The sequence below is a fragment of the Elephantulus edwardii genome, unplaced genomic scaffold (assembly GCF_000299155.1).
Source record: "Elephantulus edwardii isolate Elephantulus edwardi_28Jun2011 unplaced genomic scaffold, EleEdw1.0 scaffold00140, whole genome shotgun sequence".
Lineage (NCBI taxonomy): Eukaryota > Metazoa > Chordata > Mammalia > Macroscelidea > Macroscelididae > Elephantulus > Elephantulus edwardii.
Window position 1 is genome coordinate 4712705 of NW_006399890.1, and position 16146 is coordinate 4728850.

The following is a 16146-nucleotide window of genomic DNA, read 5'->3' on the forward strand; positions in this document are numbered from 1 at the left end:
ACTTTTTATACTATGAATTACTGCAGAGTCATTTTAAGAAAAGATGTTCCCAATTCCTTCTGCCTGGACAGGTAATGTCAAAACTAAGCCTCATAATTAATTAATTTTGATCAGTTATGTTTAACACATTGTGTTTAAAACTATAGTTGGGGGAGAAGAGGGGAGGAAGAGAATAGCAACAATGAAAAAAAATTTTATAAAATAATATAAAAATATGTAGTTCTTTTCAGAACAAAGTATACATAATGCAGACTAAAGTACACTGAGAGATTAGCCATAAGCAAAGTTAATACTTTGCAAATAATGATATTGTAAACTCTCTTCTGCTGTACTAACATTTAAAATATTAAATTATAAATATACCTTAAAAGGGATAGAAAATATGATGATAGCAAATTCACAATATATATATTGGAAAACTGTTACTTGTTTTTCCAGGTAAACTCACATATTCTCTGTTGATCACCCATAGAGAGAAGTTCTTCCTAATATTTTGTGTTGTAGCTTTTAAGTCAAGGGTTACGAAAGGAATAAAATTTCAAAAGAGCTAATGGAAAATATAAAGAAAGAAGAGTGAAAAGCATAATATATTAAGTGGTTTGTCATTCATCTGGGGCACCAGTTGTTGTTTTTGTTAGGTGCCATCGAGTCGAGTTCAACTCATAGCAACCCTTTGACCAAAGGATCTGAACCCTATTCTATCCTGTGCCATCCTCACACTTCCTGACACACAAGAGCTCACTGCAGCAGTCATTGTGTCAATTCACATGGCTGAAGGTCTTCCTCTCCTTCACTGAACCTCAACCCTTCCCAGTATCATGTCCATCTCCAAGGAATAGCCCCTTCTAACAACGTGCTCAAAGTATGCAAGGCAAAGCCTCATCATTCTTGCCTCCAAAGGGCATTCTGGCTACACCCTGTCCAAGACATAATTATTTGTTCTCATGGCAGTGCCCTTCTCCAAAACCATAGCCCAAAGGCATCAATTCTTTTTCTGTCATCCTTATTCATTGTCCAGCTCTCAGATGAATAGCAAGTAGTCAGAAGGACCATGGCCTGAATCAGACATAGCTTTATCCTCAAAATGATATCATTGTTGTTGTTGTTATGTGCCGTCGAGTCATTTGTGACTCATAGCAACCCTATGTAAAACAGCCCTAAACCTTGCTCTATCCTGTGCCAATCGCACTGCCTCTGACACACCCATCCCGATTACCCCAGTTTCTGAATCAATCCATCTAATAGAGGGTCTTCCCCTCTTGCGTCGTCCCTCCACCCTCCCAAGCATGATGTCCCTCTCCAAGGACCTGTCCCTCCTGGCAATATGCCCAAAGTATGTCAGACGAAGCCCCAGAATCCTTGCCTCCAAGGAGTAGCCTGGTTTAACCCGCTCCAGGATGAATCTGTTTTCTTGGCAGTCCATGATACATTCAATACTCTTCTCCAGCACCACAGCTCAAAGGCTTCAATTCTTCTTCTGTCCTCCCTAGCCATTGTCCAACACTCTGATGCATAACAAGTGACGGCAAAGACCATGGCCTGTATCAGGCGCACCTTAGTCTCCAGAGAGACACTGTTGCTCTTGAGTGCTTTAGATATCATTACTCCTCAATAATTTAGAGAAGTCCCTAACTGCAGATTTTCCCAGTGCAATGCACCTCCTTATTTCCTGACTGCTGGTACCAAGAGTGTTAATTGTGGATCCAGCAAGATGAAGCTGTTGACAGTTTTAATCTCTTCTCTATCCATCATGACACGACACTGTCTATTGGTCCAGTGGTAAGAATCTCTGTTTTCCTAATATTAAGATGTGATCCATACCAAAAGCTGCATTCCTTGTCTTCCTCGTTTTCAGCAAGCAAGCTTGTATCATATGCATAATGCAGGTTATTTTTTTTAGGGTGCACCAGTAGAAAGATATTTTTATGACTTGTAAATGGTGTCCAAAACTCCTTTGTTTCTGGTAGAATCTGTGAGTTTGATTTAAGTTTATAAATAAATAGTATTAAAAATGTCTAGTAACACTAGTAGAAAAGGTTACACAGACATAGCTAAATCCAACTAGAGAGGGTGGTTGGGTTAGTCTCAGGATGATTTATTATCCCTAAATAAAAATGGGAGTGACTAGCTTTTATATGATCCTTTGACCTCAATAATACATAGCCCAGACTTCCAAAATGGGAGTTCTACAATTACTTGAACTTCCAACCTTTGTAAAAGTCATACCTAAATAGAGGGGTTAGGCAATCATTACATTTTCAACCCAAGTCGTAAACTTGAGAGAGCTAGGATTTGAACTAGGTCTGTCTGACACCCAAGTCTGTCTCTAACCCGCTGTAAACATGAAGTTCCTGACTACTCTCCAACCAGAGGTGCCACCTTTGTTATCCTGACAGCCTTCACTTATTTTTACCCTTTCAACACTAAAAAACTTTCAATCTCTATGCAGAATAGATTATCTGGAAGGATGGGCTCTAAGAGGAAGAAAATGGCATCAGGATTGGAGGAAGACTCATCAACAATCTGCATTATGCAGATGACACAACCCTGCTTGCTGAAACTGAGGAGAACCTGAAGCACTTGCTGCAGAAGGTCAAGGACTGCAGCCTTCATTATGGATTGAAGCTCAACTTGAAGAAAACAAAGATTTTCACCACTGGTCAACTAGCAGCATCATGAGAGATGGTGAAGAGATTAAGATTACTAACAGCTTTAGTTTGCATGGCTCCACAATCAGCACTCTTAGTACCAGCAGTCAGGAAATTAAAAGATGAATTGCACTGGGAAAATCTGCTATCAGGTGCCTTTCCACAGCACTAAAGAGCAACAATGTCAGTCTGGAGACTAAAGTGTGCCGGATCCAGGCGATAGTCTTTGCAGTTACTTGCCATGCATCAGAAAGATGGACAATGGCTAAGGGTGATAGAAGGAGAATTTATGCCGTTGAGCTGTGGTGCTGGAGAAGAGTATTGACTATACCATGGACTGCTAGGAGAACAAATAGATTCATCCTGGAAAGGGTTAAACCGGGTGGCTCCTTGAAGGCAAGGATTCTGAAGCTCTGTCTGACATACTTTGGACATGTTGCAAGGGGAGACCAGTTCTTGGAGAGGGGCATCATGCTTGGGAGGGTGGAGGGGACAGCACAAGAGAGGAAGACTCTCTATGCGATGGATTGATTCAGTGACTAGGGTAATGAGGGTAGGTGTGTCAGAGACAGTAAAGTTGGCATAAGATAGAGCAGGGTTCAGAGCTATTGTACATAGGGTCGCTATGAGTCACAAGCAACTCGAGGCATGTAACAACAATTGGTTAACTCATTTAAAATAAAAATGTAAGCACATAACACAATTATCAACTCAAAACTCACACTCATTGCTGTTGAGTTGGAAGTGTCTCATAGCTGACCCTCCACTGGACTTCTGAGGCTATGAAGTGCACAAGGAGATTAGTCATCTTTCTAAGGAGCTGGCTGGTGGATCTGAACTGTCAGAGAGGCTTGCCCCAGTCTAACTCCCTATAGACTATACCACCAGAGCTCAATTATCAACTGCTGTGTGCGGCTGAGTCAGAACTGGTCATAGCTGACCCTCCAAAGGGTTTTTAGGGGCAATTAATCCCACAGGAGGGAAATTCCCATCATTCTTCCACAGTTCAGCTGATGGATTCAAACTGCACACCTTTGGGACTGCCATGCAGCTTCTTAGCAATAGGCCACCAGAGCTAAGAAAATTACATTTCTTTAGAGACTAACACTAACATACTGTCATTAAGAAAGTCTGTGTTCAGCATTCCTTTCTCTCTTGGCTAATATCTTCCTAATTCCAATCACAAACTTTCTTCAAAAGAGTAGTAGAAATAAAGCCTGATAGATTAAGGTTAACAAATTGCATTAGACTGTTCTTACTTTCTCCCTTACTCCAAACAAGGAATTTTAAGCTCATTTACTGTTTGGGAGCTGTGTGGAAATTTTCAAATTCTGGTTCATTGCTAGTGTTGGCTTCTATTTTTAGGAACTGATATGGGCCTATGTCTTTTCTTTAATGTAAATACACAAGTTTTTAACTTCTTTTATAGTCTGCCGTGTTTACTGGTATGTTCTTTTCTAGACTTTTGTTCATGCTGTGTTCTCTTCAAGTTCCTTTTCAATCAATTCTCTTTCTTTACCAAATACCCATTCTTCAAACCTAAGCTACTTTCACTCCCCTAAGCTAAGCAATAGCCTCCCAGGTCACAGCGTCTACCTATCTTTTAAAAAGCACTATTTGATCCATTTGAAATCACCAAATGTCTCAAAGGGACTTTAATGGCTGCAATTTAGGGCAAAAACTGCTCTGTTCTAGTAAAACAGTCCCAAATAGCCAAATAAGGCTTGTCTAAACATGATACAATGGCACTCCTGAAGAGGGAAATTTTAGAATCTCTAACTAACAATCTATTTATTCTCCTTGACTCAAACAGGTAAGTAAGTAATCTCGAAGGTTTCTTTCAGCTCTAAAATTATGGCTCTATAGTTCTATCAACTAAATTCTACTTCAAAACGTGTGTTGTTAATGCTATTATGTGCCATCAAGTCGGAAACCACTCCTAACTGACCCTTCAGTTGGTTTTTCAGAGGCTGTCCATCGCAGGAGAGGAGATTGTCTGCCTGTCTCCAGCAGAGCAGCTGGTGGATTCGGACCTCATGCCTTTGGGTTGGCAGCACAGCTCTTAACCAATAGGCCACCGGAGCTCCCGCAGCTCCTATAAAATGCATGTGGAAATTAAGCTCTCATGTGGTAAGGGAGTTCGGTTATTCATGGCACTGAAAGATCTGAAGTGAATGCGCAAGGGTTCAGCCAAAGCATAACAATCAACCCTGTTACCATCCGCTCTCAAAGACCAGGAGCGCGTCTATGGACAGTACCGCAGGTGACAGATTCAACAAACGTGCTGCGTACCACTGTAGGCGACAAGAAGGCACAGGGGCCTCTTAGATAATCATTGTACCCCAATCTCTTCTTGGCTGCTATATTACTTGCGGCGAAAAGCTAGTACAATCCAGCACCACCCCAAATGTCTGCAGAACCGGGAGCAGACAGAGGTGCAGAGCAGTGACGCAGGTGACGTAGCTACCTTGTTTTCTTCCGAGAGCCAGTCGGAGCCGTCGGTGCCAGCTCTCCCGGCCCCAGTCTCCCACCCCCACCCCAACTCCAGTGCTCCCGAGAGCTCACCCCGACTCTTCCCTACTATCATATCTGCCCCTTCGCCCTTGGCCCCTCCAGCCCTGGGCACTTACCATCCCAGGACCAGGCCCGTGGTCACGATGAAGCAGGTAAAGACCACCGCGATGTAGAAGAGAGGGGAGTACTCATAGAGCGTCACCAGAAAGACCGCAGCCATCAGGGTCCTTTGCTGGGCTGAGCTGAGATCCAGCCGCCCAGCTCAGCCCACTTGGCCTGGGTGAAAGCACTACGGTGCGCCAGAGCGGACAAACTTTGCAAGTCCGCATACGCCAGGAGTTCTCAAATGCAGAATGTCAAAACGATCTCACCCGCCACGCCCCTCCAGCTCTCATCCCATGTGATTGGCCGCGCAGAGGGACGGGGCCGCCTCTTGCACCGCCCCTACCCCCTGAGTTTGGTACTTAAGGAGCTTTGGCGGTACTTTGCAATGGTCAAGGATTTTCTGTTAGATTTTAAATTGGGCCCAACTCTGTCCAAGATTAAGACAAAATGTCTTTTATTTTGTTTTGTTTTTTACTAGAAATCCTTTTATTTTTACAATAGTGGTCTTATTCAGTATTTCTCCCTAGGAGACCGAATTCGTTCACTCTCCAGCCTCTCCCATGTTATGTAGTATTTTTCTAAATTGTTGTTACTGGGTGTTGCCTAGTATTCCATCATGTGAACGTACCAGAATTTCTCAGTCCATTCATCTGCTGATGGACATTTGGCCTGTTTGCATTTTCAGCAAGCTGCCTTTTGCTGCCCACATGCACCGATTTTAAATCACAAAGCTCTGCAGATTCCAAATTTTAGGGAAGGGAATTGGTCAGCATTTTAGGTTCAACAGAGTGAAATGATCACACACTTGTACGCAAGTACTGTAAAAACTTAAACGAGAGACTCTACCACAAGCACTTTTATTGTTATCAGCCTTAATTGGAGTTAACGATGATAGAAAATAAACATTCAAGATTCTCACAAAAATTAATGAACTGTTCTCCAATCACGTCCTTTGTCTTTCCTCTTTCTAACACTTCTCAAATGAGAGTGAAATATTTAAACGTTTCTTTGTATTCTTTTTCACTTTAATTTCTGCGGCACCAACACGTAAAGAAATACAAGGAAAGAGAACTAAATCCTATCCCCTTTCATTCCTCGCTGAGTCAGCTCCATCAAAGTAATTTTCCTGGATGTCTCTCACGCTTGCGCTGACCTTGATTTGAAGTTAACACTAAAACCACATCTAGCTATAGTAGAGATAGGAAAATGTAGTCTTTGTTCTTCAAAGTAACATTCTGAGGAGTAACAAATCTATTTTGTTGCCAGAGGAGAAGGGAGAGTGAAGATTGGAATAGACAAACTAGTAGCCTCTGCCAGAGGTAAGTAGCTGGATTGTACAGATGGTTTGTGCTCTGCTGCCAACAGAAAGGTTTCAGATTGGAACTCACCCACTACGAGTGCCTACTTCCATGAAGAAAACTGTATGTTTTATCCCGCAACAGACGGTATCGCCATAAGGCAGAGCCAACAACACATTCCCAAACCACTGATAAATTTGGTGCAGGAGAATGATGAGCTAAATTTATCCTATGGCTTCACATTCTCCTTGGCTTAGTTCTACAACGTAATTTTTCATAAGTCCATAGCTGACATATGAAGGTATGCTTCATTCAGCTCTCAGTTGGGCAATATTTTATTATTATCACTTAGAAATTACAAATCATTATTGCAATTTTTCATTGTTATTAATAAACCAGCGATTGTGACAGAGGGCTTAAAACAGTAGAGATTGTAAGGATGACACAGGATCAAGTAAGGTTTCCGTATGTTTGATGGAAAGTTCTACTTGATCATAAGGTTGCTGTAAGAATTGACTTGTGGGCACCTAACGATGACAATAATGAACATCCTTCAAGCAAAACTTTTTTCCAAAGAATAAATTTCTAGAGGTAGAATTTCTGGTTTCAGAAGAATGTACATTTTTTAAGACTTTTTAGAAATACTGCTTTCCAGGAATTTTGTTATTTCACTCTTTCATCCTATGGGCCACTTAAAAACCTTGACCAAAATGAAGGTGATTTTATTGCCACAAAATAGTGACTAAATTTTCAAAATAAAACAAAATTGTTGAAGTTTTAATTTAAAGTCATGTATTAAGCACATATATCGAATTTTTCTTCCTCCCAAAGCTCTATGAAAATTATAGTAAAGTGATTTTTTTAAAAATCAACAAAAACAGGAGAATGTGAAATAAAATATCACGTATAAAAAGAGCAAGGTCTAAGATATGAATCTGACTTCTTTCAACTCCACAGAGGGGAACTGTCCCCATCAACAATACAAAACCACTTCCCATGAGGTGAAACATATTCCCCACACTTTTTTCTACTCATCTCAACACAGGTCCAAAATCCATTGTAATAGGAAGCAGGAAATCTATCCTCTAGATCATTAGTAGAATATGATCACACAGGACAACCGCTGACATGTGCTCACAGCACCTCAGCTTTCAGCCTCATGGTTTTAGGTTGTTGTTGTTGTTATGTACCCTGGAGTTGACTACGACTCACAGTGACCCTATGCAAAATATCTCTGAACTCTCTCTATCCTGAGCCAATCCCACTGTCTCTGAAACACCTACCCCAGTTATTGTGTCAATCAATATCATCGAGGGTCTTTTTCTCCTGTGCTGTCCCTCCACCCTACCAAGTGTGATATCTTTCTCTACACGCCCCAAGTATGTGAGACAGAGTCTCAGAATCCTTACCTATAAGGAGCAGTTTGGTTTCACCCTCTCCAGAACAAACCTGTTAGTTCTCTTGTTAGTTCAAAACTCATCTCTAGCACCACCACTTAAAGGCTTCAATTCTTCTGTCATCCTTGTCATTATCCACCTCTCTGAGGCATAGCAAATAAATGTGACAGTCACAGCCTGGATCAGTTACAGTTTTAAGAAACAGAATGGAATAAGATGTGTTATGGAATAGTCAAATTTGACAACGATGTGAAGACTTTATTGGAAGGAATTGACTTTGGCAGTAGGATGATAAGTTTCAATAGTTACAGCAGATTTCCAAGTGGGAAATGATAAGGACTTGAGCCCGTTTTGTGTCAGTTTCAGTTTTTGATGGGGTCTTTGTTTGCTTGTGGGATTTTTTTAGAATTTCTCAGAGTAAGTCAGGTTTGTCTCAGTTTTAATTTCAGGTGCTAGTTTGGAATTTGGCTTTCATGGCCAAATTAGTGAATTATTCTTGTTCTTTCTGGTCCTCTATGTTTTACCGCTGATGTGATGTTAAGGGTTTATAGTTCAAAATGGCTTCCTTGGCTATTGAGTGACTTTGCCATGTGGATGGGGGAGAATATGCGAATAAGGTGTGTTGGCCTACTACAGGGGGATTGGATAGTTTTGCCATCAAATTGAGCAGATCCAGCAGCAGATTTGGCAAACCTTACCACCATCAAAGAAGCAGCAAGAGGATACAGTGCATCTGGGCCAGAGACAGGACCTATGGGACCAGCAGCCATAGAAGCCACAGCAAAGAACCAGAGACCCTACAAGAGATGGAGCTGACCTTGGGACTTCTACCCCAGACAGAACTAGAGCAGCTGAGAGCCTTTGCCCTAGTTTGTTAGACGACTGGGTTAGATGGTGGGGGAAAGCCATAATTGGCAGGACTAATAGGCAATGGTGATGAGGTAGGAAGTTCAAGCTGCTCTGAAGGAATTAGGGGGGAAAACAAAACAAGGCACCAGGGATTAATGGAATGCCAATCAACATATTTCAGCAAACAGATGCAGCCCTGGAAGTACTCACCAGCACGTCTGGAAGACAACTACCTTGCCAACTGACTAAAAGAGACCTATATTTATTCCCATTCCAAATAAAAAGGTGACCCAACTGAGTGTGGAGATTGTTGAACAATATCTCTAACATTACACATAAGCTGAAGATCCTGATGAATATTATCCAAAAGCAACTGGAACAGTATATTGACAGAGAACTACCAGAAGTTTAAGCTGGGTTTAGAAAAGGCCATGGCACTAGGGACATCATTGTCAGATGTCAGATATTTCAAGCAGAGAGTACTACAGGAATGTCTATCTGTGTTTCATTGACTATGCAAAGGCATTTGACTGTGTAGATCACAACAAATTGTAGTTAACCTTGAGAAAAATGGCAATCCCAGAACATCTGATTGTGTTCATGTGAAACCTATACTTGGACCAAGAAGCAGTTGTCAGAACAGAGCAAAGAAACACTGCATGGTTCAAAATCAGAAAAGGAGTGTGTCATGGATGTGCCCTGCCTCATATCTTCTCAATCTGTATGCAGAACAAATCATTTGAGAAGCTGGACTTTATGAGGAGGAATATGGCATCAGGATTGGAAGACTCATCAACAAACCTGCACCTTGCTAGCTGAAATTGAGGAGGGACTGAACATCTGCTGAAGAAGATCAAAGACTGTAGTGTGAGATATGAATAGAAGCTCAACATCAAGAAAACAAAGATTTTAACCAACAGAGCAACTGGCAGCATTGTGATAGATGGAGAAGAGACTGAAATTGTTAACAACTTCAGCTTGCTTGGTTCCACAATCAACACTCTTGGCACTAGTGGTCAGGAAATCAAAAGATGAGTTGCTTTAGGAAAGTCTGCTATCAGGGACCCTTCCAGACTGCTGAAGAGCAATGGAGTATTTCCTTAGGCATCTAAGTTTATTGTTTGACTTCTCATCTCTAAATCTTATAGTCCATTTATTCATAATATTGAGTAAACTATTATTCTGTGATAAACATGTGCCAGATACATTGTTGGTTTTAGTTGATATTGAGTCAGTTCCAAATTGTGGGACATAATAAATAAATTTTTTTAAAAACCCACATGGAGCTCATAATCTAAAAGAAAAGAAAAACATTAACCAAACATGATCTAGAGCAGAGCATACAGGTCAAATTACAACAGTGCTGTTAAGAAGTATGTGAAAAAAAAAAAAAGAAGAAGAAGCATGTGGAGTATACAATGGAAGAATTGACTTGGGAAGGTAGATCACAGAAAGTTTCTCTGAAGAATTGATGGTTGAACTGAGATTCGATGGTGAGAAAAAGTTTACTAAGCCAAGAGACAGGAAATGAGGATGAACATTTAGGACAGGGGCTATAGCACGTGCAAAAGCCCTGAGGTGGGAAAAATCACTACACATATGAAAAACTACAGGGCTAGTATAGCTAAACCTGGAGGATAATAAATAATATTTCAGAAGCTAAGTATGGAATTGCAAGTAGGTCCAAGACACAACAGGAGTCTTGGCATTTCAAGAGCAATGAAAAGTTATAAGAAAGTGATGACCAATTTGCCTTTTTAATTAATTTAGATATTGTGTTGAAAACTCATTAAAAGATGGCCAGAATGGCCATGGGTAAATATATGGGTAACAGCTCTCTCAAAAGTCCAGAAAAGAAATATTGGTGATTCTGATTAAGAGGATAGAGAAGATTTATAGCAAAGTGGATTATTACTTAGAAGTGATTTCATCTGTGAGAGACAGCAGACCAAGAAATAAACTAATAAAGATAGTGTGCTTAGTGGTACAGTGGTGAGAGCACCCAGCTGCTAGTCAATGGTCTGAACACTACCAGCTGCTGAAAAGGATAAGTATGTGGCAGTGTGGTGCAGCACATTGGTTGTGCAAAATTATCTTCCTGGCTATTGACTTTGACTTTTGCCACACGGTTGGACCAGACTATGGTATTTATGTAAATGAGATGAATAGCACCTTTTGGGTGGGAACCTGACTGCTTTAAGGGGGCACTGGTAATCTAGTGGGTAAGGAGTTGCACTGCCCACCCAAATATATGAGGTTTGAATCCACCAGTTGTTCCTCAGGAGAAAGATGGGCAATCTCCTCCTGTGTGATTTACTGCCTCTGAAAATCCACTGGAGGGTCATTGATGAGTCAGCCGCACATAACAACAACTACTATTACTATTAATGAGTAGATTGGTCAGTCTGGCCATTCTGCTTGGTTTAAATGGGGCAGAAAATTCAGAATCTCACTATCACCAAGAAAGAAAGAAAAAAAAAAAGAGACAGTCTTGTGGGATCAGAAATTCTTGGATAAAATGAAACAGGATGAGGATCAGGCCTACGACCAAGATCACAGCAGCAGCAGAGGTGACAGAGAACCAGAGATTGACATAAGACAGAGCTCAGTAGGAGCTGCCATACATTCAGAGAAAGATGAGGGGAGGGTCCCAGGCTTGCTGGAAAACTGGGGGATACACTATAAATGTGAGGACTAAAAGAGCTGCTTTGCAACACTAGTCCAAAGCTGTGAGGCTAAAGGTCAGAGAGCTTGAGAGCACATCTAAGAAGCTGTCCTGATTGAAGAGTTGTATTCTGTTTCCTACCTGTATTATATATAACCTGTTAATTTAGCTATACCCATTGCAGTAGATTAGCAGAACCAGTAGCCAAGCAGTGAGACCCCTGGGAAGGATGGTTGGTATTAGAACTGATAGAAGAAGGTGTGGATCATGCAGGCATGTCTGACTGCATAAGAATTGGTTACATGCTGTGAATGTTAATGGCAACTGTTCCTCATTGTGAAATACTGAAGGTCAGATGACACCACAGCCCCCATGTTGGCTGCACTGTTTTTACAGTCTGCTTCTGTAAAGACTCACAGCCTTGGAAACTCTATGGAGCAGTTCTGCCCTATCCTATAGGACCACCGTAATGATTGATGGCAAAAAGCTTTGGGTATAAATCAAGAAAGAAGTTTGTTTATTTCTTTCTCAGGTAAATCCAGCGGTAGATCATTCAGGCAAGGGCAATATGATGATCCAGATCTACAGTGCAAATGATGAAGTTGAACATAGTGTCTGAGCAAGGTCTGAGACTAACTGCAAAACAATTGCTCCTTTGCACTGGCCTAGTGGTAAGCAGCTATGCTGTGATCCTAAAGGCATGCTCCACTGAAGAAGAATGAGCAGTCTCCTCCCATGTGATTTACTGCCTCTGAAAGCCCACTGAAGAATCAGCTATGGGTCAGTCTGTCTTCACAGCACCCAACAATATTCAAGTTAAAATTGAGAAAATGAAAGCAAATACATTAAAGCCAAAATATGACCTCAAGGATATACTATCTGAATTTAGACTACATCTCAAGAATATATTTCATTCATTAAACACTAATGAGGAAAGATCAGATTAACTGTAGGAAGACATCATGTATGAAGAAAGCAAATGATCATTTAAAAGACAAGAAAGAAGGAAAAGCTCAAAATGAATGTTAAAAGAACTTCCGAAACTTGCTCTGAAATGTAGAGGATATAAAAATGAATGGAACAGATGATGAAGGTAAGAAAGCAGAGTAGAAGATTTCAATACAAAGAAAAACCAAAATATTTTAAGGAAATGTGCAAAACCTAGAATTAGAAAACCTAAATTAGAAGAACATAAAAAAAGAACATGCACAGCATTTCTTAAGCTAAAAGAATTGGGGGGGGGAATTTAAGCCTCAAATTTCAATAGAAAAAGATTGTATTGACAAGATATTGAATGATGCAGGGAGGGTCAAAAGAGGATGGAAGAAATACACAGACTTTCTGCACCAACACCGCCCCCCCGCAAAACCACCTGGACGATACCCAACCATGTCAGGAGATAGCATATGATCAAGAACCAAAAATAATGGAAGGAGTCCAAGCTGAACTGAAGGCACTGATGAAAAAGACCAGACTCTGGGAATTGATGGAACAATTGAGATATTGCAACAAAACGATGCAGCACTGGAGGTATGCATCTGTGCATAAGGAAAAACTCAGAAGACAGCTACCTGGCTAACTGACTTGAAGAGATCCACATTTATGCCCATTCCAAAGAAAGGTGATCCAATAGAATGTGAGCTGTATAGACCAGTATTATTATTAGGGAGCTCTGATGGCCTAGTGACAAGAAGCTGCACTACAACCCTGAAGACATGCAGTTCAAGGCTACCAGCTGCTCTGTCAGAAAAGGATGAGCAAATTCTCCTGAGCAATTAACTGCCTTTGAGGGCTATCATTGGTAATGTCAGATTGATTTTGGCTAAAAGAAAATAGTATAAAAGATGTTTATCTGAGTTTTATTGACTGTGTCAACGTATTCAACAGTATAGATCATAACAAATTATTAATTAGACTGAGAAGAAGGGGGATTCCAGAGCATGTGTGTTATTCACGTTGAACCTGTACGTAGAACGAGATGCAGTTGTTCAACCAATCTAGGGAATATTGCATGGTTTAAAAATCAGGATAGATATGTATCGGAATTGTATTCTTTCACAATAAAGTTTTATGGTTAGGGTGGAGATATGGAATCTTTGTTCTCTTGATTCTTATGGACCCTCTCTAGGTTGTAGCAAATTCCATCTGGCCTTTGGAGACACTGAGTCAAGACCTATTGCTGAGACTTAGGATTTCAGCCATTGATCTGTAACCATAAAGCACTTAAACATTGTGCCTCTTAGTGCTTCTGTTTATCATCTCTAGTTTCACTTCTCGAGGTACGTATTGGGAGTGCTGCTGGCCTACTTCATAGGAACTTGTGCTGCTAAATCAAAGGAGGTCATGTTTACTCTAGTGTTTTAAGTCTACCAGTAGCTCCATGGGAGAAAGATGGGTAATCTCCTCCTGTGTGATTTACAGCTTCTGAAACCCAATGAACAGTCAGCTAAGAGCCAGTTTGTACTCGATGTCAGTGAATGAGTGAATGGCATCTGTTTAAGCATGTAGATTCTCCTACATGTAACAAGCAAGCCATTGAGAATCAGCAGTCCCCTCAGGTTACCAAGTAAGGCCAATTCTGACAATGAACACAACTGGAGGCAATGCCAAGTCAAATGTAAGATGTCTTCTTTTTAGATGGAAAGTGGACTACCAGCTTCTTCTCGTCACATTCTCTGGTAGTACAGCTATTTGTACACTTCTATTAGAGAACCAACAACGTTGGCAGGGAGCACAGAATATCATAAGGATGTCTATTTATTGACTATGCAAAAGCATTTGACTGTGTGGATCACAACAAATTATGGTTAGCATTGAGAAGAATGGGAATTCCAGGACACCTAATTGTGCTCATGCAAAGCCTATGCCTAGGCCAAGATATTACTGTCCAAAGAGAGCAAGGGAACAGTGCATGGCTTAAAATCAAGAGAGGAAGGCAATCTGGTGTCCTAGTGGCAAAAAGCTGCATTGCGATCCTGAAGGCACACATTTTGAATCCACCAGATGCTCCCCTGGAGGAGGGGCAATCTTCTCCTGTGCCAGTTGGAGATGACTCGATGATACACAACAATACCAACAACAAAAAACCCCACAAAAACATACAATCAAGAAATATGTGCATCAGGTCTGTGTCCTTTCTCTATACCTATTCGATTTGTATGCTGAACAAATTATATAAGAAACTGGACTCTATGAAGAAGAATGTGGCATCAGGATGGGAGGAAGATTCAACAACCTGCCTTGTGCAGATGACATAACCTTGCTAGCTGAAATGGACAAAAATTGAAGTACTGGTTGCAAAAGATAAATACTACAGCCTTCAATATAGATTACATCCCAACACCAAGAAAATGAAAATGGCAGCATCATGATAGATGGAGAAAAGAGTAAAGTTTTCAATGATTTCATCTTGGATCCACAATCAGCACCCTTTGTACAAGCAGTCAAAACATCACAAGGTGTATTGGATTGGGAAAATCTACTGTCAGGGGGCTCTCCAATGGGCTAAGAGCTAGAGTATCTGTTTAAAGACTAAGATGCACTTAATACAAGCCATGATTTTTTCATTATTTGCTATACACCTGAAAGTTAAACAATGACTAAGGATGGCAGAAGAGGAATTAATGTCTTCGAGTTGTGGTATTGGAGGAGAGCACTGGATATCCCATGGACTGCCAAGAGAACAAATAGATCTGGCCTGGAGAAAGTGTGACCAGGGTGCTCCATGGAAACAAAGATGGTGAAGCTTTGTCTCACATACTTTGGGCAGGTTATTAGGAGGGGCCAGTCTTTGGAGCAGGATATCATGCTTGGACAGGTGGAAAGTCACTGTACAAAAGAGACACCTTCAACAAAATGGGTGACACCGTCATTTTAACAATGGGCTCAAGTATATCAGAGATGATGAGGACAGCACTGGACAGGGCCAGGTTCATACGTTATTCACAGGGTTTCTATGAGTTCCAGTCAATGCAATAGCATATGACAACAGCAATTACAACGCCAAGGAGCCCTGGCTTTGCAGCAATTATAAACTCAGCTCCTAATAGAAAGATAGGTGCTTTAAGCCTATCAGTGGCACTGTGGGAGACTTCTCTGTTATCAATTTCTACAACCCATTATGATGGCAATGGGTTACTGCAACCTCCTCCCCACCACCCATTCTGTAAGTTCAGTGTGGAGAGGGGAGCCAGAACAGGTGGGCATGACTGCCTGTGTGCTTCCTTCAGCCCCCTTACCCTCCCTCTCTCCACCAACCAGAAGGTAGAGACTTTCCTTCCTACTCAGCAGGTACTTTTCTTACGCTACGCTCTCAATTTTCTCTACCATGTGGCATATATTAAATGCCTCTAAATTTTGCCAAGGTCAAATTTGGAATGTTAAAGGAAGCTTTAAAATTTTAGAAAACTTTTCTCACTTAGCAGTACCTTACTATTTCAGTGTTTCTTGGGATTGGGGGAAAAAACTCTTTTAGGAACTAAAGATTGGGGTTTTTTTTTAAATTAAATTTTATTAGTTTTAATGAACATTTACAGAGATTTTGGGTTTTCATTCATTCATTGTTGCACTGTTTTCTCCACCCTCATCCCCAATTCGTTCTTCTTCCCCCCCCCATGTATGTTTTAATTGTCCAATTGCCACAGTGCTTGTCAAAGCCAGTTCTGATTAAT

General features: G+C 40.9%; 1 protein-coding gene across 1 annotated transcript in view; it reads right to left on the reverse strand.

Annotated features, from left to right (window-relative positions):
• The window catches only part of CGRRF1 (cell growth regulator with ring finger domain 1), a 38589-nt gene extending 33099 nt beyond the window's left edge, over positions 1 to 5490 (reverse strand). The window contains exon 1 of the mRNA XM_006894346.1: positions 5279 to 5490. Within this exon, the coding sequence (XP_006894408.1) occupies positions 5279 to 5382 (104 nt within the window). The 5' untranslated portion in view covers positions 5383 to 5490. The remainder of the gene's footprint in view (positions 1 to 5278) is intronic.
• Between the last annotated feature and the right edge of the window lie 10656 nt (positions 5491 to 16146).